General features: G+C 42.5%; 1 protein-coding gene across 4 annotated transcripts; it reads left to right on the forward strand.

Moving 5' to 3' along the window:
* Positions 1 to 1874: 1874 nt before the first annotated feature.
* Positions 1875 to 25183, forward strand: LOC107397353 (dual specificity mitogen-activated protein kinase kinase 4). 4 transcript variants are annotated; one of them, XM_015977326.3, is made up of 13 exons: positions 1875 to 2209; positions 3313 to 3348; positions 6568 to 6600; positions 7728 to 7830; positions 11813 to 11987; positions 14729 to 14848; positions 14941 to 15060; positions 15149 to 15200; positions 15285 to 15412; positions 21739 to 21816; positions 21904 to 22052; positions 22220 to 22265; positions 24366 to 25183. In XM_015977326.3, exons 1-13 carry the CDS (start codon positions 2107 to 2109, stop codon positions 24477 to 24479), a joined length of 1257 nt encoding a protein of 418 aa, XP_015832812.1. In that variant the 5' UTR covers positions 1875 to 2106; the 3' UTR covers positions 24480 to 25183. The 4 variants fall into 4 exon arrangements, with proteins under 4 accessions (XP_015832812.1, XP_015832813.1, XP_070401462.1 ...); XM_015977327.3 differs by lacking the exon at positions 6568 to 6600; XM_070545361.1 differs by lacking the exon at positions 3313 to 3348.
* The last annotated feature ends 2489 nt before the right edge of the window (positions 25184 to 27672 follow it).

A 27672-nucleotide genomic window follows, 5' to 3' on the forward strand; every position in this document is an offset into this window, starting at 1 on the left:
CCTGGGAGGAGGCTGAGATATCTCCCTGCCAAGTGCCGTTGAATGTGCTCACTCCCAAGGCCCTAAGTGTGTGTTTGCGTGGAATGTCTTCGGTGGAAGTGTATAAGGTGCAAATAAAATTGGGGGGCAGGTTGCCACTGGAATGCGGAAATGGGGTCCATACCCGCACTCCCTGACTTGCCCACCCCCCAAGGTCCTATGTGCATGCTTGTGTGATGATGTGAGGGAGCAGGAGGAGAGAAATGTCTGGGGATGGGGAGGAATGGCTGGTTGGGCTAAGCCCTCCAGGGGGCCAGCTCCCCCACTGGCCCCAATAGGCACCTCTGTTGTCAAATTGCCACCAAGGGCATGGAGACCCCAGCTCATCCTGCCAGGGCCCAAAGCAGCAGCATTGCAGAGCCTCACAGAGTCCGAGGGCACCAACCCAGCCCCACCCCAGCAGAATATCTATGCCCACCCCTGCATTTGCACAACTTCCAGAATATATAAGACATAGGACATCCAGGTAAGGTTGGGTCCTCCCCCTCCTGGACCTCCTGATAATTTCATTCACGCATCCAAAATTGTATTTCCAATTTAGCTTTCATCCATCCGCAGGTTTGTTCTTTTAAAACAAGTTTAATATCAAAGCTGTTAAAATTATCATTAAATTGTCATCCATGAATTGTTGTTTCAAATCTTTAAGTTTAAAATTGTTAGTAATAAAATTTCTTCATTTTTAAACTTGCTTCATTATTGAAACGAAACACAGAAAAGGTATAATATTTCTGGTTATTGAAAAGCAAAGATTCCTAGCTTCTGATTCAAAATAACTTTTGCTATTAAATTTAATTATCTCAAAAATAACCAATCAGAAAAAAGACAGAAATGCCGAGTGTAACGCTGTAGTTTTTTAGCTGCAGTAAAAAAAAAAGCTGTATGGCAAACCCCTAAACGATGTACCACAGACAGATAACTGAAGTGGCTGATATCAAGAAATCCTATCAATGGCTAGAAAGAGCTGGTCTGAAGGACAGCACAGAGGCACTCATCATGGCTGCACAGGAACAGGCCCTGAACACCAGAGCAACAGATGCCAAGATCTGTCACACCACACCAGACCCAAGGTGTAGGCTATGCAAAGAGCCCCCTGAGACGATCCACCACATAACTGCAGGTGTAAGCTGCTGCTAAGATACTGCGCAGAACCCTCAAGCTCCCAGGCCTCTGGTAGAAAACCCGAGCTTGGAAGGATGAGACCACCCACGGAGGGTGAGATAGGAATTTTTATATTTATACACCTTACTATTTATCACCTGTGTGCATTATTCTGACATAATTTTAACAATCTGAAGTCATTCGAATGCCATTTTAAAAGTTTTATATTTTTCTTATTCATTTGTCTAAATCTTTTGTTTATCCTTTCTGTCATTCTTTCTTTCTCTTCTTTTATTTATTTAATTAGTTGTTTCTTGATTTGATAAAAGTTGGAATTGGTTCCCTTTTTATCTTTCAATTTGGAAAGGCCACTTTCAACTATTTTTACACTCCACGCATCTTTAATCTGCTCAAATTATAAAAGTTTTTTTTCATAAACATAGCACACTGTTTATAAACCTCAACCTATAGTACTGAAAAAATATGTTATGATAATCCAAACTCACAATAAATAACGGAGGAGAGCCTTCTGTTGACTTTCATTAATCGACTAGGTTTCACAAATTAACCAACTGTCTTCTATGAATTTAGCTGTTAATGCCAAATAATCTAGTCCATGGTGAAGTCTAAATTTTGTAATTTTTTGAGCTAAGTGAATTCTAAAAAGTGCGGAAATCTGCTTCCTTTGAATGAAATAAAGTTATTTATAATCAGGAAGTGTCTTTATTAGTGCCGACTGACCTAGTTCAGGTTTAGAGTATTGTAAATGTGTAATTAGAGCAAAGATGCTTGAGGTGTGTAAACTGCCAGTGGGCGGTTTTCCAAAGTCCCGTGAAGGCAGCGGTTCAGACGTGGGCGCGGTGCAGCTGTTGCGTTCAAGTGACGCAGTGTCCCGTCTGGAGGCAGGGGAGGGAAGTTCCACCCTGCATAGCAGCCAGCCTGCCCGAGTGCTGCTGCTTGAACAAAACAATGGCGACTCACAGCTCGAGTAGCAACTCTACGAGCTCCGGACACATCGTGGGGGCCGTGTCGCATCAGCTTCACCAACAGACACAAAGCAGCAGCATGCAAGGTAGGCGACTACACCTTCCATATCACACAGTTCCCGTTTCAGACGCGCATTTAGGAGACAGGCGGAAAAGCTAGCTTTTAGTTTCCCAGAAGGAAAAGAGACGGTCAAGGGAATTGTAACAACATTTTCCGGTTAGTGCGTTCAAAATAAATCACGATTGTAGCTTTTGAGCAGTTCAAGGTAGTGTAGATCTGTGGAGCTGATCTAACGTTTGCCCAGATAAGATGACATATGGTGACTGTTCTTGAAATGTATGTTATACACTTATGTTACGGTCAGCTGGTGTGCAGGACTGGTGTGTCATTCTACAATATGATAAGGCGAGGAAGTAATTTTACGATTCAAGTCATCATAATTTAGCTGTCGAATTGGACTTTTATTTTGAAGGCCCAGTTGTACACCTTCCGCTGACGCTTAAGGTTTCTTTATTTGACATCAAATGGTAACCCCAGACTTTAAAGCTGGGGTTTAGTCGTCTCACGAGATAACTCAGCCGACTAGTCTGTCGAGACCATGTTAAATGTTTATCGTTTCCGCGTCGGTCACTTAAGTCCACACTGCAAATTGTAACATACACGCTAAGCTACTGTCTGATGTCTGCTCCACCATTGCTGTTAGCACATTGCTGCTAGCAAGAAACATACAAAGGCCTACCAACTCAGAGATTAAATAACTTTCCCACCGGGGTCCCCGTTCTCTTACACGCCTCTTGTATCTGTGTCAAAGTCACGCATTTAGTTTGATAACCAGTAAAAGTTTTTAAACTTTGATTACCAAATTTTACCGTGCTGCTAATGATGGTCAGTGGTTCCATAGCCTTGCATAAATCACACCTCTGTTATGAGACTTATGTGTGTGAGCTGGCTTTAATGAGAATGTGTGCTACATTTAATGTTTGACTATTCGTCCCAGCCTTTTAACTGTCCATTAGCGGGCAAGGATCAAGTTTAGCTGGAGTAGGGGCAGATGGCCTGTCTGATTATTGACCTGCAAACATTCACCTTTTTCACTCCTGGAAGATTAAATGTCATTTATGTCAGGCTCAAAGAGCTGCATTTTCTTATCCTGTGACAGATACCAAATGTTTTATCTAAACCTTTCAGAGACCAACACCTGCTGGAGATGTCAGAATGAAACAGGTATTCCCTCTCACTTCACAAGGTCTTAGTCTTCTCTCCGACATCTTTCTTTTGTTGTTTTAGTCCGCCTCATCTCCGTTAAGAAATCCCTTCACTTATTTGCTCACTTCATAGATCTTTTTTCATTGTTTCTAAAACTTTATAGTTTATTGTATATTATTGTCATCAAACTCCCCTATCTGCATGCTGATAAATTTTCTTCTTTCAGTTCTACATTAGAGCAACCTGAAGTTGACTCAGTAGGCAGACTCCATTCAGTAAGACCTTATAGGGAGCCTAAGTCTCCTCCCTCGCCGGTCGGCTCATGGGTTTGGAAGAACGAAAAGGTGAATGCAAGTCAGTAAGGCCAAAAGAGCGATTTTTGAATCTGTTTTGCTTTATGCCCTGGATCGCACATATGTTATACTTCTATTTAAATGAAAAGTAATGTGTATTTCAAACACACCTTGCTTGTAAAAGTTTGTAATTAGCATGACTACAAATCAGACGTTGGTGCATCACCACACCACATAATCTCCTCTCCCCTAGCGTAGTTGCTACTTGCAAACTTTACGATGGTTCTTTCCTCCTGAATAGGGCGGAACGATCTATCGTTTTTTGACGGAAATAGCTATTTCAAACAGCACGATCACGTGACCATCAACGCTGCGGTTTTAGCGGTTTTGACTGATCCAGGATCAGTTGTGTGATTTTATTTTATTTTTTTTTACATCCGGGGTTTTCCCCCTGTGTATGACGGCGGCAAAAGCACGGGAGAGGGGAGTGGGGTGTACCGTCCAGAGCCGAGCCCAACTCCACAGCTGTCAGAGCTGCACGTTCAGGTTATTTTCCCTGTTTTATGTTCCCACACACGGTGCTGCTAGAGACAATAATAATGGTGCCGTAGGTGAACCCGGGACAGAGAGAGAGAGAGAGAACGTAGTTGAGTAAGGGAGAGAGAGACTCCTCCCACATCAGCAGGTTCAGGCTGAATTCTAAAGCTTGGTTTATGCATCATCAGCGCGAGTGCGGAGTGCAACACTTTAGTTGACTTGAAAGCTCAGCTTCTCTTTTAAAAATGGTTTGATCATTCACTTTGAAAACCCGTTCAAAAGATTCGATTCGTTCGTGAACATCACATCACTAGTTTGTTTCTGATGGCACACGTTAGTTCAAACAAGCTAAGGTGTCAGAATGCGTGCGTCTCCCTCACGGAGCTGACGTTTTAGTGAGCAAAAACTATCAGATGGTTTCGAAAAACGTGCAGTCAGCCTGCCGCGGTAATGCAGGGAAAACTGTAGTTTTTTTTTATTTAATACATGTAAAAGCTATTTCTACCTACAGATTTCCTCCATGCATTTTTGGAGCACAACCTGTTTTTATAAAGCTCCTCTCTAGATAAAAATCACAAGTTGCTTCACAAACACATAAAATTTATTTAAAAAGATAATAATGGGAGAAAACATTAATAGCTTTAACTGTTTTTATTGTATGATTAAATAGTAAATATTAATGTGAATGATTTGTTGTACTAGATAAGAATCTAGACCATCTTTTCACTTAATCTACAGGATGGCTTGGCAGGCTAGTGTTGGACCTTTGTTTGCTGAAAATCGTAAATTGAACCGAAATTGCAATTTCTGCTAGAAAAATTGCGATTCAATCTTTTCCTAAAATCGTTCAGCTCTACTCCTGAAGGAAGGATTTGAAGTTCGCTGAACTTACAGGCATTTTCCATCTGTTGTTCTCCGTGTCTGGTTCGATCAGTTTGGTGATGTGCATTTGTAGTCCTGGACGTATTTTCACACAACACCTAAAATAACGTTCCCCCCCATTCCAAAATAAGCGTGTTCTTGTCATCAAAATCCCCCTTTAAAATTCACAGGCATCATATGTGAAGTCCATGGCACACAAACAGCAGAATTAGAAAATAGTATTTTTAGCCCCATTGACTTGCATTCATTGTTTCGTGCTTCTGGGGACCCATGGTCCAGAAGTAGATGGGCATGACTTTAGGCTCTCTTTAAGACAGGAAGTTTTTCCCGACTGTCTTTAGGCTTTTTATTTTTCAGAAAGCTGGTTGAGATTTGTCAAAACAGAATAATCCAGAATCTGGGTCACGTTCCACTGGCATACCTTCTCACCTCTGGCTGGCCAGGCCAGGATATCTTTCCACTGTTATGCTGATGATACTCAGCTCTATCTCAAGACACCATCCACCTTCTCTGCCCCTGTGCTAACTAACATGTACAATAAAGACTTGTCTGGAGGACATAGAGGCATGGATCAAAGTCAACTTTCTTCAGTTGAACAGAAGCCAATCAAATTGGCACACCACATTAGCTCCACTTTTTCATTTTCTCTCGCCAAATTATATCCCTATCCACAACTGTCATCAATTTGGGTGCTAAAATGGATTTGCAACTCACATTTGACACCCCTATCAAACACTTGTGTAAAACATTTTATCATCTTAGGAAGTTTAGCATAAACCGCCCAATACTAAGCCTGGCAGACACGGAGAAGCTTGTCCAGGTCTTTGCCTCTTCCAGACTAGACTTCTGTAATGCAGTCCTCATCAGCATCTCTGGAAAAGCATTCTGAGACGGCAACATGTCCAGACACAGCACTGCTAGGGTCCTAATGAGGGTTCGCATGAGTTAGTGTATCAGCCCAATTCTGAAAGATCTTCATTGGTTCCCAGTCTCACTCAGAATTAAGTAAAAAGTTTCTCTACTTATTTATTTAGTGCATTAGACTATTTCAATTAAACACCTTGGTGTCATCTTTAAATGGGGTTTTCTGGCTTCACTGTTGAACAAATAAGATACCGTATGCTATGAACATATAAACATGAAGGTAATATGCTATAGGCATCCAGTGTCAAGTAACTGTCACCTGTGCCTAGTCAAGATAAAATGGTGACTTAAATCTGCCAGTGGAACAACACCAACATACAGCACCACTCATGTTTCAGAATGGAGTGCTTGTAGGTTTCACTGACTCTTTGATTCTTTTACCACATTTGAAGTTGTGGTCCTGAGTTAAGCAAACTTAAGAAAAACCAAATGCAGGGTAGCGTGTCAGACACACTGTACGGTGATTCCTTCCCTAACTGGAGCACAGTAACCTGTCGTGCATTCCACTTTCAGCTCTGACTTTCTGGGACCTCACTCTTAATGAGCCCGACTCAAACAGGCCCTGAGAAAAAGTAGTAAACATGTCTTTTCTTTACTTCAGGGTTTCAGATAAGCCTGTCTGGAGTGCCCCAAAGTAAGCATTAGACTCGCACACTAAAGCACACTGACCTCTACTCTTTGTGGGTATACATCAGTAGTCCAAAGTGGTTTTGGTCCTTTAGCGGGTCATGGATCATGACTGTTCGACCTGACCTGAGCTCATGGGTACAGCAAGTGACCACTGTGCACTACTGAGAGAGCTTGTGTGGTGTTCTGGTAGTCAAGGAGACTGTCCACTACTGTCGACTGTCCCTAAATGCAGTAACGCCCATCAAAAGTTCTTCTGGACTGGGGCTTCATGATTGGGATTTGAGTTAGAAGAATGGAGACTGGCAAAAAGAACCCAGTACTTCCTGTCAGGACCTCAAAGAAAAGATATTCTAGAGATGTACCATAGGTGTCTGACTTCGCCTAGAATGTTATGTTTTAGCTTTTTAACTAAAGTGCGATTTACTCTGTAAGGATTGTGACTCAAGTGCTGTCTGAGGGATGGGCACACTTTGATCTCTCAGACAGTTTGATATTTGTTTCTATGTAAAAGTTATAATTAATCACTATTACCTTTTATTATTATTATTATTGCATTACAATAATATTTTACATTGGTGTTATGTCATATTATGACCTTTATTGTTGCTAATTAAACATACAAAAAGTGTATATAAGTCAAATGAATTTAAACTTTTACACAGAAACACACTTGAGAGTGAGGTTTGACTGCTCAGGGTCTGTGCAGGAGTGCTTTCAGGAGGCATTTCCAGTCTTCTCACCCTTCCCTTTCCCACCAGCCTTTCCTAATAAACATCAGGTGAAATGCATGTCTGTTTTTGAGCGCTTGGATCCTCTCAATTCCATGCTGGTGTTCAAAAAAGCATTTTGTTCTTCCTTGCCTTCCACTGGTCTAAAACTGCTTGAGATATTCCAAAGCATTTTTGCATTTATATTTGATTAGTTTCATAGTTAAGTAATGGGAATAAATGAACCATACACCTACCTAATAGTAATTTGGGGGGGATTTTTTAATTTGTTTTCATTAATATGAAGGCTTATCTCAAGTGAGTCTGATAGGTGTGGCAAGGATCCGATCAGACAGCCTGTTTGTACCACAGTGTGGCAAAAACATTGAGACAACTCAGATCTGTGTCTTTGTCTTCCTGATAGTCAAACGCAAGGCTCTGAAGCTGAACTTTGCCAACCCTTCGGTGAAATCCACTTCGAGGCTCATGCTCAACCCCATAGTTCCTTCCTTCCAGAATCCTCACATGTAAGTAAATGCAAGAGATAGCCATACATACTGTTTAATGTCTTAGGCAGTTCTTCTAATTATTTTTACACGGTCATCCGAGAGAGGCTCGGATGACTAAACTTCTCAGCCTTTCTCTAAGGGAGAGCCCAGCCACCCTGCGGAGAAAACTCATTTCAGCCGCTTGTATCCGCAGTCTCATTCTTTCGGTCACTACCCAAAGCTCGTGACCATAGGTGAGGGTTGGATTGTAGATCGACCGGTAAATTGAAAGCTTTGCCTTCTGGCTCAGGCCTCTCTTCACCAGGACAGATCAGTACAGCGCCCACATCACTGCAGCACTAATCCGCCTGTCGATCTTGCGCTCCAGCTTTCCCTCACTTGTGAACAAGACCCAGCGATACTTAAATTTCTCCACTTGAGGCAGGACCTCATCCCTGACCTGGAGAAGACATTCTAGCCCTTTCCAACTCAAGACCATGGTCTCAGATTTAGAGGAGCTGATTCTCATCCCAGCTGCTTAACACTCAGCAGCAAACCGCTCCAGTGAGAGCTGGAGATCATGTTCTGATGAAGCCAACTGGACCGCATCATCTGCAAAAAGCAGAGACTCAATCCTTAGGCCATCAAATGGATCCCCTCAACACCTTGGATGTGTCTAGAAATCCAACCCAAAGTCCCTGGACTCTGCTTCCTCACTGGAACACGTGCCGGTGGGATTGAGGAGGTCTTCAAAGTACTCCGCCCACCGATCCACAACGTCCTGAGTCAGGGCAGCAGCACACCGTCCCCATTATGAACAGTGTTGGTAGTGCACTGCTTTCCCCTCCTGAGGCGCCTGATGGTAGACCAGAATCTCTTTGAAGTTGTATGGAAGTCTTGCTCCATGGTCTTACCGAATTCCTCCCACGCCCAGGTTTTTGCCTCTGTGACCACCCGGTCCACATTTCGCTTGGGCTGCCGGTACTCATCAGCTGCCTCTGGAGTTCCACTGGCCAAAAAGACTCAATAGGACTCTTTTTTCAGCTCGGTGGCATCCCTAACCGCCAATGTCCACCAGCGGGTTCAGGGATTTCCGCCATGACGGGCACAGATGACCCTGCAGCCGCTGCTCCGGTCGGCCGCCTTGACAATGGAAGCACGGATCATGGCCCACGCGGACTCAATGTCCCCTTCCTCCCCCCGGAACATTTTGGAAGTTCTGTCGGAGGTGGGAATTGAAACTTCTCCTGACAGGATACTACACCATACATTCCCAGCAGACCCTCACAATACTTTTGAGCCTGCCAGGTCTGACCAACATCCTCCCCCACCATCGAAGCCAACTCACCACCAGGTAGTGATCAGTTGACAGCTCTGCCCCTCGCTTCACCCGAGTGTCCAAGACATGCAGCTGCAGATCAGATGATGGTCAGTAGTCAACAAAGTTGATCATTGAGCTGCGGCCTAAGGTATCCTGGTGCCAAGAGCAACTAGTATGCCCACCCCTGCTCGGCACCTGTCAGTTGTAGCAGCTCGACAGTGGTAGTGTCCAGCCCCTCTCAAGGAAACTGGGTCTGGAGACAGAGCTATGCGTCGAGATGAGTCACACTATAAAAGTAACTGGAGGTGAAAATGAAGGAAGCCTGGCAGCACTTTTTCTGGATGGTTGAGAGGAGATGCAAGAAGATCAGAAACAAACAGGACAGGGAAAAAAATACAGAAACCAAATCAAAGTGCTTGAAAAAATAATAGGTAGATTAATCCCACTGCATATTTTTATCTGTATAAAGTGATAATTTATAAGCATGTAATATTTATATATTTGATGCAGTTCAGATCACCTTCCAAACTCAGTCCCACACCCAGGGCCGTTTCAAGGAACTTTGGGGGCCAAAGCAGAATAGAAACACACACACACACACACACACACACACACACACACACACACACACACACACACACACACACACACACACACACACACACACACACACACACACACACACACACACACACACACACACACACACAAGTTCGTATTTTTATACATATTAGGACTTTGTATTGACTTCCATTCGATTTAGTAACTGGATTTATGCTTAACCTAAACCCTAACCATAACCAGTGTACCTCTAAACCTCACCCCTAAGCCTAAAACAGGGGGGTCACCATATTAGAACTGGGTTTTGGTCCTAATGAGGCCCATAAGTCTTCAGAAGATTAGTTAATATAACTGTTTTGGTCTTAAGTAGGATAGTTAAACAAGTACACACACACACACACACACACACACACACACACACACACACACACACACACACACACACACACACACACATATTGTTCTGGGTTTGTTTGTTCTTGAATTTCTTTAGAGTAAGACATGAGATGTTGCTGTTGGCCTCCTTCATGTTGTCAGACAGATTCTATTGGACTGATTTATTAATTCTACATGTCTGGATAAGAAATGTTAGAAGAACTGAACTCAGCCTTCTAAATAATATGATAAATTACAGTTAATTCTCAGACTAACATGGTTTAATATGGAAAATTGCCGTTTGATCTGAAACATTTAGGTGACAAATTCAATTCGAAGATACTTTATTAATCCCAGAGGGACATTAGAGTTTCAGCACACACAATTCTGAGATCAGACATACATACATAGGCATAGACACATGACAAGAATTGGTGACTGTGGTCATTCACAACCCGAGTCGCGCTACCTTAATAGAGATCAGAGGGTTTACATGAGGATTGGGTCAGGTGGAGGAAACAAAGGCACTTCAGAGTTACCCTCCACAGAGAGGGCAGCTTTGCTATGCAAAAAAAACCTCAGACAGATATGCACACAGACTTCAGACATTACACAACGCAAGTGTCCACTAGGTGGGGTGGTGGGTTTGGGACTCTCCACACATCAGTGCATGCAGCCGCGATAAGCAGCGCTTGTCACCTCCGTTTGGACAGGGGAGGGAGGTAGTTGGGTTTAGAGAGCACAGTGACTCCTGGAAACGATTCAGCGGCCTTCACCGGTCACAGTCCCGCCCAGGCTGGGATAGGGAGACAGAGTTGCCATGGTGACGGCAGCATTCCACATTTCTTCTGAGGGGGAATATTCACTTCGCCTCACAGGCTCAAGGACACCAGATTCAGAGAATAACTTGTTTTGGGGCCAGACAGAGATAATTTCCTCTCTGTCTTAAAGTTCCGTTGGTCCTCAACCCCTCTAAATCCAATAATGGCGTTATTAATCCATCCCAATCCGTGCTGACCCGTCAACTTTTTCCTTGATCGAATCAACCTTCTTTGCCAGAGCCTGAATCTCAGCCAAAGTTCCAAGTTTACGACTCATCTCGACAATTATATGAGTTTGTGCGTTCACAGCGCGGTGTAATCCATCCCTGAGCTCCGGGATTGAGCCAATATTCCTCGACAGCTCATTAATTTTCCAGTAAGCCAGGTAACCACACACACCAAAAAGCAAGAAACCTGACGCCAACACCACGAATATCCAGCCGTCTTCAGAATCCTCTACAGACAGTTGAGAGAGGCAGATCAGGTTCCACTGTTTCCAGGAGTCCATGATATGCCCAGCTGGTTCTGTCCCAGAGGGGCAACCGGGAGCTCCTTCTCCCGTTCTCATTGTTGAAAAAATTTTGTCGATCGCGTTGAGAGACCAGCTGACCAGGTCCATTTTTAATAATTTCCAGTTTCCAGAAAAAATACAGAAGCGCCGTACACCCAAAGACAGACAAAGAGCCTTGGGATAAGATAGGGAGGAGAGGAGGAAAAAAGCGTCTGTCCTCTCCAAGAGCCGGAAGAAGAAAAACTAAAAAGGGAAGGGTGTAGAAATGTTCTCACAGTATTATTGCAGCCACAGCTTCTGTTATTGGAATAAATAAATATATTTTTGGCTTTAATGTCATGAGTACGTCTGTGAATGACCCTCATACATAATCCTGCTTTCTTCTACATGTGATCCCCACCTCTCTGGTCCCACCTGCTCTGGGTTCTGTAGAGAGCGCCTGCGAACACACAGCATCGAGTCATCGGGGAAGCTAAAGATCTCCCCGGAGCAGCACTGCGACTTCACTGCAGAGGATCTGAGAGACCTTGGTGAGATTGGTCGCGGGGCCTACGGCTCCGTCAGCAAAATGGTCCACAAACCCACGGGTCAGATTATGGCCGTCAAGGTAACTAAAATTCCACCAGCTGATTTATAAGAGGGTCATGTATAGTGCTGCCACAATTAGTCGATTTGTCACGAAGACGTCGACAAATAAAATAGTTGACTATAAATTTAATAGCCGGCGTCGTTAATTCTATGACCAGTATTATAATCTCTCCTGCTGCGGCACCTTCAGCAGCTGCTTTTTGCCTTTCTGCATGAGACACATGCACAGTAGTGGCCATCTGGGTCAGCCTCCGAATCAGAATCACCGGAGAAAGAAGACGTCATGGCGGGTCGGCAATGTAGCTCAAACGTTTGGGAACATTTTACAAAGACAACAGAAAAGCATGTAGAATGCTAAATCTGCAAAGTGAAACTCTCCTGTCACGAGAGCACATCGGTGATGCACAAGCACCTAAAAACGAAGCATGTCATGGTGGAGAACAAAAGTCGCCATAAACTGACTGTCAACAAAACTGGCTATTAGTCGACTATTAAAATAGTTGTTTGTGGCAGCGCTAGTCATGTGTGACCTTTTAATAATTTGTTAAAGAGTGGTATTCCATCTAAATTTCTTGTAAAACTACAAAACAAATTTTCTGTCTGCTAAAATTAAAAAGCATTGTTGTCCAACAGACTGTGGCAGTTTCTCAATACTCAAGGACGCTAGTACGTTCTTGTGCACTTGACAAGTATGTTCTTGGCAAGCACAGCAGAAAGCTCGTTCTACCGAGTATGAGAGGACGAGGATGGCATTTGGAACAGAACCGTGCTCGGTTCCGTCGTTTAAAAAACGAACTTGCATAAAAATAAAAGTCTAGTTTGTCCCTTAAATGACAAAAGAACACTGAATGCATATATTTGTTCCACTTTTGAATACAATTGATCAGATACCAGTATTTCCTGCCGTTAAAGAGCGATTAACACTTAAATGAACTGTTTTGTGTTGATAACCTGTATATTTATTTTTTATTTAACCAGGAAGGTCCCATTGAGATTAAAATCCGCATTTTCAAGGGAATCCTGGCCAAGAGGCAGCAAAAGTTAGTTACAAAATGTTTCTGTTACAGAGACAAAATTACAGAAGGCAGTTACACAGGGAATCCATCTCGAGGCATCTCAGTCAGGTTTTAAATGTATTGAAGGAAATAAAATCGGTTAATTTCCAGTTTTCCTGCTGCCTGTTTCATGCAGAAGGAGCAGAGTGAACGAAAGCCCTTTTGCCCAGTTCAGTGCGAGCAAATGGGACACAAAGGAACAATAGAGGTTTGCTGTGAGAAGTTACACTTCTCCATGAGACTAAGTTACAGATCTAGGTGGGTAGTAATCCAAGCATGGCCTTATAAATGAAAGTGTACCAATGTCCCAACCTCCTGCTGCATAAAGAAGACCATCCCACTGGAGAGTACAATTCACAGTGGTGGGTCAGTGGTCTACAGTTAGTAAGAAACCTCAGCGAGGCATGATAAACCACATCCATCTTACCAAGACACTGTGCTGAGGCATTCATATACAAGAGGTCTCCGTAATCCACAATAGACAGAAATGTTGCAGTCACTAGTCGTTCTTCTGCCTCAAAAGAAAAACACAGTTTGTTTTGAAAAAGGAAACCCAGTCGGAGTTTGAGTTTCTTCACAAGATTATCTACATGGGGCTTCAAGGAGAGGGAGTCATCGACAGCAAGGTATTTGTTTGTGTGGACCACCTCCATGATGTTTCCCTCGAGTGGTCACAGAGGGCATACTTAGAGTTTGAAAACAACATTAGTCTTGTCGGCACTGAGGACCAATTTTAACAGCACAAGTGTTGGTTGGACCTCATTAAAAGCTTTCTGTAAGAATTCAACAGCTTTAATGGGGGATGTTCCAAAACAGTAAATGGCTGTCATCAACGTAAAAGTGTAAATTAGCACCCGATTCATTTTGTCTTATGTCATTAATATACATAATGAACAAAAGGGGTCCCAAAACGGAACCCTGTGGTACTCCCGTGTGGATACTCAAACTTTCGGAGGTCAACCAATCACATTTAACGCAGCCATGAGATTGCATGATCAGACAATCCCAAACAAAGTAGCTTATGTGTGGTCTACAGTGTCAAAGGCTTTTGACAGATCTATAAAAAGTGAAGTGAGTATAGATAAGTGTCTAAGGCCACGTTCACACTGCAGGCAAAGTGCATCAAATCCAATTTTTCCCCCCACATGCGACCCATATTAGTTATTTTTTTTATAACAGTCTGAACAGCGCAGATTCGATTTTTTTCAAATCCGATCCAGGTTACGTTCATATGTGGTACTGATTCCAGTACATATCTGATGTTTTTGAAAGTGACTGCAGTCTGAACAATCAAGTCGCATTAACGCCGTCTGGCTAAGAGGTGCACGGTGACGCCTGTACGTCTCTACGTGGCTGCAATGCACTGAACTGGTCTTCAGCTGAGTCTCTGCCGCACCTCCACCTGGCTCAGCCACTCACCCGCCAGTTTGACACTTTATGGTCTGGAGCCGCTTGTCTCCTTACAAACATCCCCCCCCCCCCCCCCCCCCCCCTTTCTTCTAGTGATTGCAGTGGACAGCAAATCCTCCAGTATGTTGCAAACTCTTTATGTTTGCTCCTTGTCTCCTTGAAACTTGCAACAGACACATTATAGGACCAATCATACCCATTATATCGACTTACTGTTTAGCTTACTGTGATCACGCATGGGCTGAGTTTAGAAGCTTGTGAGAAGGTTGGCCTGAAATGTGTGCGTGCTCCACAGAGGATTCGCTCCACAGTGGATGAGAAGGAGCAGAAGCAGCTGCTGATGGATCTCGATGTGGTGATGAGGAGTAGCGACTGTCTCTACATTGTCCAGTTCTATGGTGCCCTATTCAGAGAGGTCTGGTGAACCCACACCGTTTGGATCATGCACTAGATTTTGTAGAGATTTTTATTTAATAGGAAAACTGATCTTTGAACTTTGACTTTCAGGGCGACTGTTGGATATGTATGGAGCTTATGTCTACCTCATTAGACAAATTCTACAAATATGTATATTGCACATTAGATGACGTCATTCCAGAGGAAATACTAGGGAAAATAACATTAGCTGTAAGCACTTGTCGTGTGTCATTTTTTTTACATGTGATGGTGTGATTAGCATAAAAACAATAACCAGGTTGTTTGATTGTGTTCACAGACAGTTAAAGCACTGAATCACTTGAAAGAAAATTTGAAAATTATTCACAGAGGTAAGATAATTGTATTTTTTTTTGTCAGCTGTAAATGTGGCTCACTTTGTTGCTGAATAAAATTGTCCCCTTTTGTCTTCAAAGACATCAAACCTTCCAACATTCTTATGGACCGAAAGGGTAATATCAAACTGTGTGACTTTGGCATCAGTGGTCAGCTTGTGGATTCCATAGCCAAGACTAGAGATGCGGGCTGCAGGCCTTATATGGCGGTAAGTGAGTCCATGTGGTCAGAGTGAAACACCAATCAGACATTTCATGAGTCTTTTTATTCTTAAATGTACTACATGGAGCCAGGACACGAATTACATAGTCTTTCAGGGCAGCCCTGTGAAACTGCGTAGTATCCAATAAATAAATTGTACGTGCTTACTTAAGGATGCAAAAGTTTGGGCAACCTTGTTAAACTTCATGATTTTCTTTTATAAATTGTTGGTTGTTATGATAAAACTTTTATCATATAGGAGACACACAGTGATATTTGAGAAGTTAAAGTTTAAATTCAATTAATTCAATTCAGTTTGTTTATTTTTAAAGCGCCAAATCACGACAAGAGTCGTCTCAAGGCACTTCTCACAGTAAACATTCCAATACAGGTCAGTTCATTAAGCCAATTCATATAAATATGAATCATCAATCTGATTGGTCTTTGAATATTTGATTTACCATTATTCTAGGTTCTTTGACTATTCGGTTATAAAACTGAATTGAATTCAATTTTCCTAAACTAATGATTATATATGACAAAGTATGAATGAAATGATGGTTGTACAGGATAACACAGGATGAATGAAATGGTGGAATGCAGGGCTGCTGCTATAGAATACTGTAGTATTCGAGTATTCTATCGAATCTTCCACCGATTAATCGAGTATTCTATTTGACGACGTTTCAAGTGAAACGAGATCAGGGTCTTCTGCTAAAAACAGGAAAATAAAAAAGCTAAATTATAAAAGGCTCAGTGATGTGTATTAAGTTGGTGTTGTCTAGTTCCCTCTTTTTCCAGCTGATATTTATTGTTAATAAATATTTTATGGAACAACATTTGACTTGCATTTCATTCTCAATTTAGGTTTGTATTGACCTCATCCTAGTCAAAATAACACATCTAAATCTATTCACATATAACGAGTAATATTTAATTATGTCATTAACTTGTTCAGTGGTAAGCTACTAGAAACGCTAACATTTAATTTCTACTGTTAACAATGTACTTGTGGTATTTATCTTATTATGTACGGGTTGGCAACAAAATCTAGTCTACATTGTATTGCCATATAAAGTGTTATTGAATTATATGCTACAAAGGCTTGCCAAAGTGTCTGCGGTGGATGGAGCGGACTCGTAGCAACAACCAGACGGTAGCTGCAGCGGCTCTGCTCCACACCGCTGCAGAGATCCACAAATAAACGCTTGTGGAGTTTAGTCGTTCACAACCACCACGTTTTTTTCTGAACCATACTTGCTCGTGAGAATGCCACCTGCTAGCTTAGCATTAGCCAATCCACCCATAGTTTAACTCTTGATCCCAAACTTTGGACCATTTCTGCCTTTTAAAATGGTTTCTGTCTTTGCTGGTTTCTCTATTTTCCTCCACAGCACCTAGGTCACCACGTAGTGCACCTGTAAAATGTGTTCAGACTGTGGAGCGCACATTTAACGAAGCTTCGAATCTGTAAAAAATGAATCAAGAAACTGAACGAATCCAACCATTCGAATCATTCGATGATTCGTTTCAGCCCTAGTGGAATGTGAGCTAGATGTTTTAGCAGAAACTGGTTAAGGATCTAAGAGATCTTGTGATGTCTGGGTTGTAAAACCAGTTTGGCTGTATGGTTTGATAAGCTAGAGATTATTCATAAAACCATCCAACGCCATTTGTGCCGAGTCTCTGCACTCTTTGTGTCCCCATCCGATCCAGGGGGGTCAAGAGGTCGGGATGGACACTGCCGGTACTGGACCTAGGGCAACAGAACCCGTAGTCTAGCTCCGAGAATGACCCATCTAGTCTGAGATACCCTCCAGGTGACGGCAGGAAGCTGGCGTATCTATTTTGCCTCCAAGGCTGTTGTGTCTGATTTCACTCGCAAGCGTGGCAGAGCGACTGTGACCTTGGTCAAAAGAGAGAATGGTTCCAAATGCTTGTTCACCCGATCGGTCTAATCGGGAGGCGGCTGGAGAACTGACTAGATCAGGAAGTGATCCTTGTATTTATTAAATGTTGACAAATTTAGACAAATCAGAATTTGACAAGTTTAAAGACGTTGGCCGTTGTTGGGCGACGGTGGCACAGGAGTTAAGTGCTCGCCCCGTAATCGGAAGGTTGCAGGTTCGAGCCCCGCTCAGTCTGTCGCTGTCGTTGTGTCCTTGGGCAAGACACTTAACCCACGTTGCCTGCTGGTGGTGGTCGGAGGGACCGGTGGCGCCTGTGCTCGGCAGCCTCGCCTCTGTCAGTGCGCCCCAGGGCAGCTGTGGCTACATCGTAGCTCATCCCCACCAGTGTGTGAATGTGTGTGTGAATGGGTGAACGACTGATTGTGTTGTAAAGCACCTTGGGGGGTTCCAGGACTCTAGAAGGCGCTATATCAAATACAGGCCATTTACAGGGCGTTCCCAAAGACCTCAGAGAATCCCCTCTTATACTTGGAGATACTTAGAGGTTAACTCTTAGTGTGAAATGAAAATGGTGCAACAGTTATGTGGAGCAATAATGTTAAACAGTAATAATAAGAAGTGATATCAGTGCATTTGTACTGATAGATTAAATTACTAGAATCAACAATTACTGATCTGGTGTTGTTTAAGATCTGAAATGAATCATTACAAGAAAAGTATTCATTTTAACCCATCATTCATTAATATAAAGTAAAGGACACATTAATCAAACACTTTGGATTTAAACATAATGTCATCACCAGAGTAGGATTATGTAGTCATTTATGAGCCAAGAAAGATGAGCTTTATTCAGAGAGTAGATGTCTCGTCTTCTGCATGAGAACGTGGCTTTCCAGCCAAGATGAGGGGATTCAAGAGAAGGACTTATTACCAGAGGTGTGGACTCGAGTCATATGTCTTGGACACGAGTCATTATTTTAATGACTTCTGACTTGACTTGATAATCTATAAAGACTTACGACTTGACTCGGACATGAACACATTGACTTGCGACTTGAATCGGCTTGCACCTGTTGGCTTGATGATGACTTGAGCATATTTGATATTTAGCACAAAAGTGGCTCGACATGGACAAAAATCATGAATCATTCTTGGCTCTGGGTTTGATCTTGTACTGCTGACTGCAGCAGCTCTTCGTTTATAATCAGTTTCAGTTTCTGCTGTTTGAGCAAATAAACGAAGCTTCAAGAAGCTTTAATTCTGGAATTTATTTATCACTGTCGTTAAATTGAAGTTGGACAGATGACTTGATTATGACTTGAAAGTTCAAAGTTGTGGACTTTGGCTTGACTTGGACTTGGTTGTCTTTGACTTGGACTTGACTGGAGACTTGATTGGAAAGACTTGTGACTTGCAAAGCAGTGACTTGGTCGTCTCTCTGCTTATTACAGCATCTGTCTGCATCCCTTTGTAGAGTTTATTTTTCTTCTCGCAGCTCAAGGCTACCAGGACGCCACATTCAGATAAGAATTTGTTTGGGTCAGGCAGAGATAAGGTCCTGCCTGCCTTTCAGTTTTTAACTCATCATTCGGTCTCTCAGTAAATCCAGTTATTGGGTTTAAACTTGCCCATAACATGCAGTGACTTTCTTCAAGATCACATCCATTTAGCGCTCTAAGTGGCGCAAAAAGTGTGTTTCTCGGGCCGGTGTTCAGTTACGTCTCTGTTGATCACCTGCTGCTGCTGAGAGTGTGGAAGGAACAGGTGAGCTGCTGCTTTAGTTCCTAGAAACACTTTCTATGCCCAGACAGTAGTGACCTGTTATTTATAATTTTATAATTAATAGTAAGTTAATAAATACACTAAAGCCACAGTATGTGATAGAAAATAAGATTTAAAAAGTCTGAATATTTTCTCCCACAGCTCAGCTGTGTTAAATAAGCAGATGTCTGCCTCAGTTGGACAACATTAAGTCTTCACAGATAACTAATCTTTTATTGAAAAAAAGAATAATAGTTTTTTGTTTTAATATTTAATTTATTTAATTTCTAAGGTTTGGATGTCTGTGAACATTACTTATTTTCTGATGAGTGTAGAAACATAGTATCATGTGTAGGAGTCGGTAAATGTAGTGCTTTAAGAGCTTACCTCTACTTATGACCAATAAGCTGGGATAACCTATATGAATAAAAAGATTAAGTAGATATTGTTTCTCATGTAGGGATGCCCTAGATAGTGAGGGAATGTACTTAAACTTGATTAAATAGAAGCAGCTGTTCAGAACTGGAGCACTGCATGAAAATATGGACCAGGTAAAATATAGCAGACCTTCTCAAGGCTGTGAAGCCATCAGCAGAGAGCCTGAGAAGGTACCTGCTGGTGCAGTCACCTGTCTGGACCTCGTGGGGTGAGAATGATCATGAGACACATCCTGTGTCGGTCCACAGCTGTCCTGGAGGGGCTTGTTAACATCAAGCATCACTGAGAACACTCATGTACAGTGTTCCCCTGCTCAAGAAGCCCCATCAGGTCCTTCATAAGTTTGTCTGTGGACATCTGAATGTTTAAAGAAAGTTTTAAAGGGAGCACTGAGGTGTCAGTGAGACCAAAATCAAACTCGTTGGCATCAGCTTAACCTGTGGCCTTTAGAGGTGCAGAAATACAGCGTCTGACCCGGAGGTCATCATCTCCACAGGCAAGCATAGAGGTGGAAGCATTGTGCTTGTAGCTTGTTTTCTGCTGAGTGTACAGAATGACTCTGACACTGTAGCGTCATGAAGGGACTGTCTTCTCCCCTCTCCTCATGAAGAATCAACAACCTTGAGATATTGCTCAAGGCCTTTTGATGCCTCTGCATCTAAACTGTTTAACTAGCTATTTGCCTCCCCCTACAGCTCAAGAGAAGAAAGAAGATCAGAACTCTCTTCTGTTAAATAATAATCAAATACCTGTGTTAGTCCAAATAATCATGTAAAGCTCAATGTTAAATCGATCTGTGAAATGAGAATATTAATTACTTGATATTATAATCCTATGATAGTTTTTAATAAGTAATATAACTTTTAAACTACACACTAGACTGATCACACGTAATGGTAAATCACATGACACATTCCTTTGTCTCTCCAATCAGAGCTTTCCTTTCTGACGCGTGGCATAATCTGTGCGGTGTTTATATTTGTGTCCAATTCTGATTCGACCATAAACATCTGAAGAAAACATCTGAATTATAAAACTAACTCCCACGTCATCCTTAACTCAGTTCAAACGTTCTAGAGTTGCGAGCCGGCCACTCGTAACTTTTTAACCACAAAGAACCTAACGACAAGCTGGAAAATAAAACCTGTTGCAAGCTCCACCTGACGCGACGCTCCTTCAGAGTAAAAGCTGCACTCACTGACCCTTCAGGGTCCTGCTGACGCTGTCAAACACCTGTCGCTTACCTGGAGGCAATCCCAAGACTAGTCTGTCATACCGTACGCTGTTTCACCGGCTCCGGTACCAAAGGGGGGTCCGAGAACCTGGCATTCTGGATCTGCAACGGCGGTCTCCGCGAGGGTATGTAGAACGGCGAGATAGCGCCTGAATGTGGTTTTTGAAACTCCGACTATAGTTTAGAGCAAAACATTCGCTCCCACACAGAACTAACGCTTCTCCGGAAACGACAGTTCTGATAACGACATTCCACATTACACCCTCCATTTTGCCTCATTCACACCTAGATCCATTCATCACACAGTGTTTAGTTAGCCTTGTTTTAAATTGTTTGGAAAAAATCTTCTTAAACTTTAAAACTTGTCTCTCTCTTTTGACTCTGGGTTGTTACGAAGTGTTACCTAATCCCTGCAATAAAAAGTTCCGATCTTCTGGTTGAAGGTAGTATTCAAAGATCCATCAAATTGATTCCATATTTTCTATGGAATCTCACCTTTGATGGTTTCCTACGTAAGATGTAACTATTGATCCACTACAACACATTGAAGGGCCTATGGAGAGGATAATGGACCATAACATCTTGGACAAGTGCCGTCTTTCCTCATTTGGAAATCTGAAGAGGGGGCTTGTGATGGGTCCATCAGCACAGCGTGGCCCAAAAACAAATCACCCAGGCAACAAAGCAGAAATGGCTGAATAAATTAAAAGGATTCAGATACTTTCTGGAAAGAGAAATGGGCAAAAGTTCCTCCTGAGGGGTGTGAAAACCTAATGACCTACTTCAAGAAACGTCTTACTCTGTTTGCCAACAAAATTTTCTCTACCAAATGGCTACTGAGCCGTGGTCGGTTGTGGCCCAAATATTCAATTCACTCAATGACTTTTAAATGAAATCAGGCATTTAATTCATTCTTCTTACTTCTACAAGCAGAGTTAGTCCTGCATGAATAATATAATTATTACTGAATGTGTATCTGTGTGTTCCCAGCCTGAAAGGATAGATCCCAGTGCTTCCAGACAAGGTTACGATGTCCGGTCTGATGTTTGGAGTTTGGGAATCACTCTGGTAAGAGAAGCTGGTTCATCATGGAACATTAATATTGATATCTCCTGTGTCGTAGTAGAACATGTTGGTAACTGGGTTTGTTTTCAGTATGAGTTGGCCACTGGGCGGTTTCCTTACCCCAAGTGGAATAGTGTTTTTGATCAGCTGACTCAAGTGGTGAAAGGAGAGCCTCCCCACCTCAGCAACTCGGAGGAGAGGCAGTTCTCTCCAAAGTTTATCAACTTTGTTAACCTGTGGTAAGTGTCATTTCATTCTCTGCATTGCATACTTTGATCAACATTTAGATGTTTTAGGTTCCAGCTAAATATGAAGCCCCTGAAAGTTTTAGCAGTTGCTACATTCGTCTGTTTGAATCTAAAATAGCATTTTATTTGAATGCTGTACTTGTTTTTTTTCTGTCCAGCCTTACAAAGGATGAATCAAAGAGGCCAAAGTACAGGGAGCTTCTGGTGAGTTTCAGCAGAAATGTGGAGTCAGGTCTGGGACTTGGACTTGATTAAGAGCTACAATGGCAAATCTGCAAAACAAGCTAGCTTAACATTTTTTCATGTCTCAACAACATTCTAACATAGCTATACATATTTTGTGGAAATAAAAAAAACAAGCCAATCGCACAGCTCAGTCCAAAACCAAAGATTGGACCTTCCAGTTGTAGGTCTCACTGGATCAACGCACTTCTGCGTTTACTGGGATCTTCCACTCATCACACACTCGTGTATTTAGCAACAGAACACAGCTGGTGTGAGGTTCTTCGCTCACTAACATCAGAGAAGGAGAAACAGCCGGCTGCTACCACTTCAACTTTAGGACAACCTACCCGAGTCCCAAAAAGACCAACATCAACTGGTGTTTAGCACTCCCTTTGCTTACTGCGGCAGTGCGCGTTCTGGTGTCGGGGCGTGACCTAGGGATGCCAGCCAATAGGAGGGGTGAGAGTTCTGTGACTGTATGTGCCTCTTTTGCAGATTTGCCACTTTTGCTGCTTTGAATAAAACAAAGACTCGTGACTTGACTGGTACTCGTTTGGGACTCGTGTTATGAACAGATTTTATTTCATGTAATCAGAAGGTAAAGTTATTGTGAGGTTATCTTTATCGCCCAGTCTCAGTTGCGATAACTTGACTTGTACTGTGGCATCTGGAAAAGTCCTGGAAAATCATTTCAAGAAAAGTTCAGCCTCCATTATGCCTGGTATTTAAAAAGCACGTTCAGACAAATGCTTTTAGTACATTAGTAAATTTTATTCACATAGCACTCATCACAGACATGGAATCACAAAGTGCTTCACATAGATTAAAACAAAATAAATTATAATGATCTCAAAACAGAAATGGATTAACATCAGAAAAAAAGTCATAAAATGATCAAATATCTTAAAACAAATTAAAGATTATTCCAAACTGGAGTTAAAAGATTTATGTAAAAGCAGCTTCAAATAAAAGAGTCTTTAGCTGTTTTAAGTGTCCTGACTGTCGATGCTGCGTAAGGATAAAGGAAGATCATTCCAGAGTCGGGGTGCAATAATCTGGAGGGAGCAACCACCTCGACTTTTATATCTGGTCTTTGGAACTTCTAGAAGGTTCTGGTGGGTGGACCTGAGGGCTCGGGTTGGAGCATAAGGCTTTAACAGGTCAGTAATATAGGGAGGAGCTTGACCATGTAGAGCCCGGAAAGTTCTAGTCAGGACTCTAAAATGAACTCGAAAGTTAACGGGTAACCAGTGCAGAGACACCAGAATAGGAGTGATGTGTGCTCTTCTGTTTGCTCCAGTTAGGAGCCTCGCTGCAGAGTTCTGGACCAACTGAAGGTGGTCAGGGATTATTGTTAAAACATGTGAAGAGTGTGTTACAGTAATCTAGACGGGAGGAGATAAAGGCATGGAGAACCATTTCAAGTTCATGTTTTGACACCAACCTTTGCAGTTTGGAGATATTTCTTAAGTGGTAAAAACTGTTTCAGACCAACGTTTTTGAGTGACCTTCAAGAGACATTGATTGGTCAAAAACACCCAAATTTCTTAAGTTTGTCGTGACGACAGAGGATAACTGACCCAAGTTTTAGACTAATCAGGGGAACCATGCTCTCAGGGGCTATGATCAGACATTCAGTCTTTTCAGAGTTGAACTGAAGCAAGTTATCTCCTAGCCAGCTTGTGATCGCTGATAGACACTCTGGTAATTCAGACCGTTTGTTGAATTCAGAATCCTTAAAGGAGCAGTACAGCGGAATGTCATCTGCATATAGGTGATAAGAGACATTATGTAAAAAATCAAGTATCTGTCCAAGAGAGGGTGTATGTACAGTAGAAACAACAGTGGACCCAAAACAGAGCCCTGGGGTACCCCACAGAACAGATCTGTAGAATGTGAGATGATTTAGCTGTTGTATCTGGTGGATTGCTTCAGATGAAACCAACACTGTGTGTTTTGGCAGCTTAGCTGGAGATGGGAGATTGTACCTTTATAACTAAACTCAGTATGGTGATTGTAAATCATTTGTAATGCTATGGAGACATAAATCAGCCTGAATCTTTCTGTGTCCTTCCTCAGAAACACCCTTTTATTCTGATGTACGAGGAGCGCTTTGTGGACGTTGCCAGTTACGTGAGTCGCATCCTGGATCAGATCCCCTCCTCGCCCGTCTCTCCTATGTATGTCGACTGATGCCAACAAGGGTTTGTGGGTGGGTTTCATTTAATTTGTGGTTGGTGGTGCCATGCTTTTGTCATCTCAGCCATCAAAGCTGGGTCACCTGTTGTTCCAAAGAACAGAAAAAAATAAATCCAGGTTGCTTGGTGCAATGAATGATTATATAAAAAATCCTTTCCTTCTCCCATTACCTAATTTAAAAACACCATCCACCAACTGCCAGAAAAACTTAAAGAAGTCGTGTTCTTAGTAAAGTGCAGCTCGTCTTTCTCCATAACAAAACAATTCAAGTACACGTCTATACTTGAACTCAATCACAAAAACGTAATCTTCCAAATAATGAGTTGATGATGTGAGCTTCAGCTTCATGTATGCTTGTGTTCACCTCTCAACTGCACCGATGAGTGCTGATGGACCTCCTCTCTACACTTTAGAAGCGTGTGTTGTGGTGAGCACCCTCACACCTCACAAATCTACAGGTATGCAAAAGTCTTTCTGGAAACTCATGGATTTGGTTATGTGGCTTTAGTTTATTTTTGTAGCTTTACAATATGCATTGTGTGAGAGTATGTCCTAAAATGTTATGGGATGTTTCTCACGCTGAGGGCTGCTCTTGGTTTGTTGTTCGGGTCATCTTGTTCGAATCACAGTTGTAAGGATGCCATTTCTTTGCTGTTATTGTTGCTTTTCAACAACTGAATAAAGAAAAACTTTGTTCATTTTTGCTAAAACAAATGCTTAACGGGGGTGTTGCTGGAAGTTTCTAATATCATCCAGGAGTCAAATGGCTTTTTTACCATCAGAAGTCTGCTACCGAGACTAAAAACAAACACGTAATTGGATGAAAACGCCTGAAGGGCTGGTCAGCCGAGGCGTGAACATCGCGACTCAGGTGTTCTTTGGGTGTTTAGCATGAAAGCATCTTTCAGGAGAAAGATGAGAAGACAGATTTATTTATTTTTACTTCCCACTTTTAAAGTAGAAATGTTAAAAACAGCTGAATTAAATACTAAATGTTGAGGGAAAGATTAATATTATGTCTAGTATTACGTCTAAATGTTGAGGAAAACAGAAATATTAAACTGGGTACATTTACCGTGTTCCAAATATTTAGAGAAAAAGTGCAAAGTGAAAATCAAGATTCTGGAATCGTTATTTTTGATTGAAAATGAGTCAAACCCCCATTCATCAGAGGCCTACAATACCCATAATGCCTGGTGCTAACAAACTGATCACTTCATTTCAATGATACGGAATGTTTGACTTTATTCTAGAAAATCGTATCAGGACTTTTTTCTTGGCAAAAAAAAAATGCTTATCTTTTCTTTACCTCAAAGTGACTCAACACAACATCATAGTTTCACCATTTCAACAACGCCTGCTGTCTTTTTTAAAAACACAGCATGAGCGTTCTGTTTGTTTCTGACAACTGCACCAGTGGATTTGCCTCTAGGCAAACACAACGCTGAATTGATTTTAAGATTTAATGGTCTCAAAATGAGACCAGCAGAGTATTCTTTATAAGTTATAAGCCTTTGCCTAATATTAAAATTTTGGCTTTAGCAAAGATCAACAGGGCGGTTCGTGTGTCTGAAACACTGGAGAGGAACAAACTAGATCCAACCCGACACTGCGTGGTGTTAAGTAACTTCATGTGCATGGATGTGCATAAGTGATGTCATCCAGGTGGGCTGTCCCTGGCAGGTTCTGCTCAGACGTTCAAGCTGCAATAGCAAATGTGGGAAACAAATTAGTTTAAAACATTGTCGTCGTGCCTTTTAACAACGTTCTAACAGTACAGCTATAGATGTATTGTGAAGGCGTTTGTCTCGCAGAAGCGCCGCACCTCCCTGGCTCCTCCAGCCATTACGCATTCACGTTTTTTGGTGTGAGGTCTCCCTCAACAGCATCAGAGGAGGAGAAACAGCCGGCTGCTACCACTTCAACTTTAGGACAAGCTACCAGAGTCCCTAAAAGAAAAACACCATTTGAAGTCACAAACATCAAAAGACGGTTGTACCTTGAAAATAGTGACTGGTATTTAGCACGTTGTTGTTTACTGTGGCGAGGTAAATGGCTTGTGTTTGGTACAGCGCCTTCTAGAGTCCCGGAAACCCCCAAGGTGCTTTACAACACAATCAGTCATTCACACACTGGTGGGGATGAGCTACGATGTAGCCACGGCTGCCCTGGGGCGCAGTGACAGAGGCGAGCCTGCCGAGCACTGGCGCCACCGGTCCCTCCGACCACCACCAGCAGGCGAGGGAGGGGGTTAAGTGTCTTGCCCAAGGACACAATGACAGCGACAAACTGAGCGGGGCTCGAACCTGCAACCTTCTGATTACGGGGCGAGCTCTTAAGTCCCGTGCCACCGTCGCCCCATGTAGGCTTCCAGTGAATGTGGATCCATGGAAGATACCCGAGGGCAACGGTGAGTTCTGAGACAATGTTTGTGTCAAACCCTAGCTTAGTTTCAGATTAGCTGTAACCGCTTTCAGCTTCGTTCTTGAACAGAGTCAACAAGAAGAAATGTGACTTAAAACTGTTTCCTTTAGAGAAAAACTGTCGATTGTATCAGTCTGGCACAGAACAGTCAGAGCTCACATGTACAGGCAGGCAGCAAAGGTAAAAAAACATGAAAGGATGATGCTGCTACTCACGTGGTCTTCGGACTACAGCCACCTCATTGCAGGCTTACTGACCCACAAGGTCACCAGACACTCGGCATGCTTCTGTGGTCTCACATGTCTCTGGCCTGCCTGTTGATGTATTTTTATGTTGAACACCTCGCCCATCGACAAGCTAGGTTTTTCAGGCAGGTTCTGAGCTGAAGATCGTGGAGTTGATTACAAAACCAACAACAAATTGTTTCTGTGGAATCTAGTAGACACATATAATGGTATGACGGACTTTACTGGAAAAGGCAGCTGTATTCTCACAGGTTCCCAGAGCTGTCCACCTTTAATGGTTAAATGCAGCATGAGACCAGTTGGTCCACCACCAGACGTGTTGCATTAGTTCCTTAAAGCAGATTGGGGCTTTAAGCCAGTACCGTATGGGGCTGTGACTGCTGATGGCAAATCTCAAACAGCATTGTAAGAAAGGTTTTACGATGTTACGAAACATCTGCGAGGATTGTCGGTTTCCCAGTGAGAACCAAGCAGATGATGGAGCTAGTGGCAGCCCAGTGAGGTACTGATGCTGTATT

The sequence above is a fragment of the Nothobranchius furzeri genome, chromosome 16, assembly GCF_043380555.1.
Source record: "Nothobranchius furzeri strain GRZ-AD chromosome 16, NfurGRZ-RIMD1, whole genome shotgun sequence".
Lineage (NCBI taxonomy): Eukaryota > Metazoa > Chordata > Actinopteri > Cyprinodontiformes > Nothobranchiidae > Nothobranchius > Nothobranchius furzeri.

What these genes read in the sequence shown, in the direction of transcription:
- LOC107397353 (XM_015977326.3), top strand. Translation starts at nt 2,107, where the DNA reads ATGGCGACTCACAGCTCGAGTAGCAACTCTACGAGCTCCGGACACATC. An exon ending in ACAAAGCAGCAGCATGCAAG is followed by an intron (nt 2,210 to 3,312) that starts GTAGGCGACTAC and finishes TAAACCTTTCAG; the next exon opens with AGACCAACACCTGCTGGAGA. An exon ending in TCCTTCCAGAATCCTCACAT is followed by an intron (nt 7,831 to 11,812) that starts GTAAGTAAATGC and finishes TGGGTTCTGTAG; the next exon opens with AGAGCGCCTGCGAACACACA.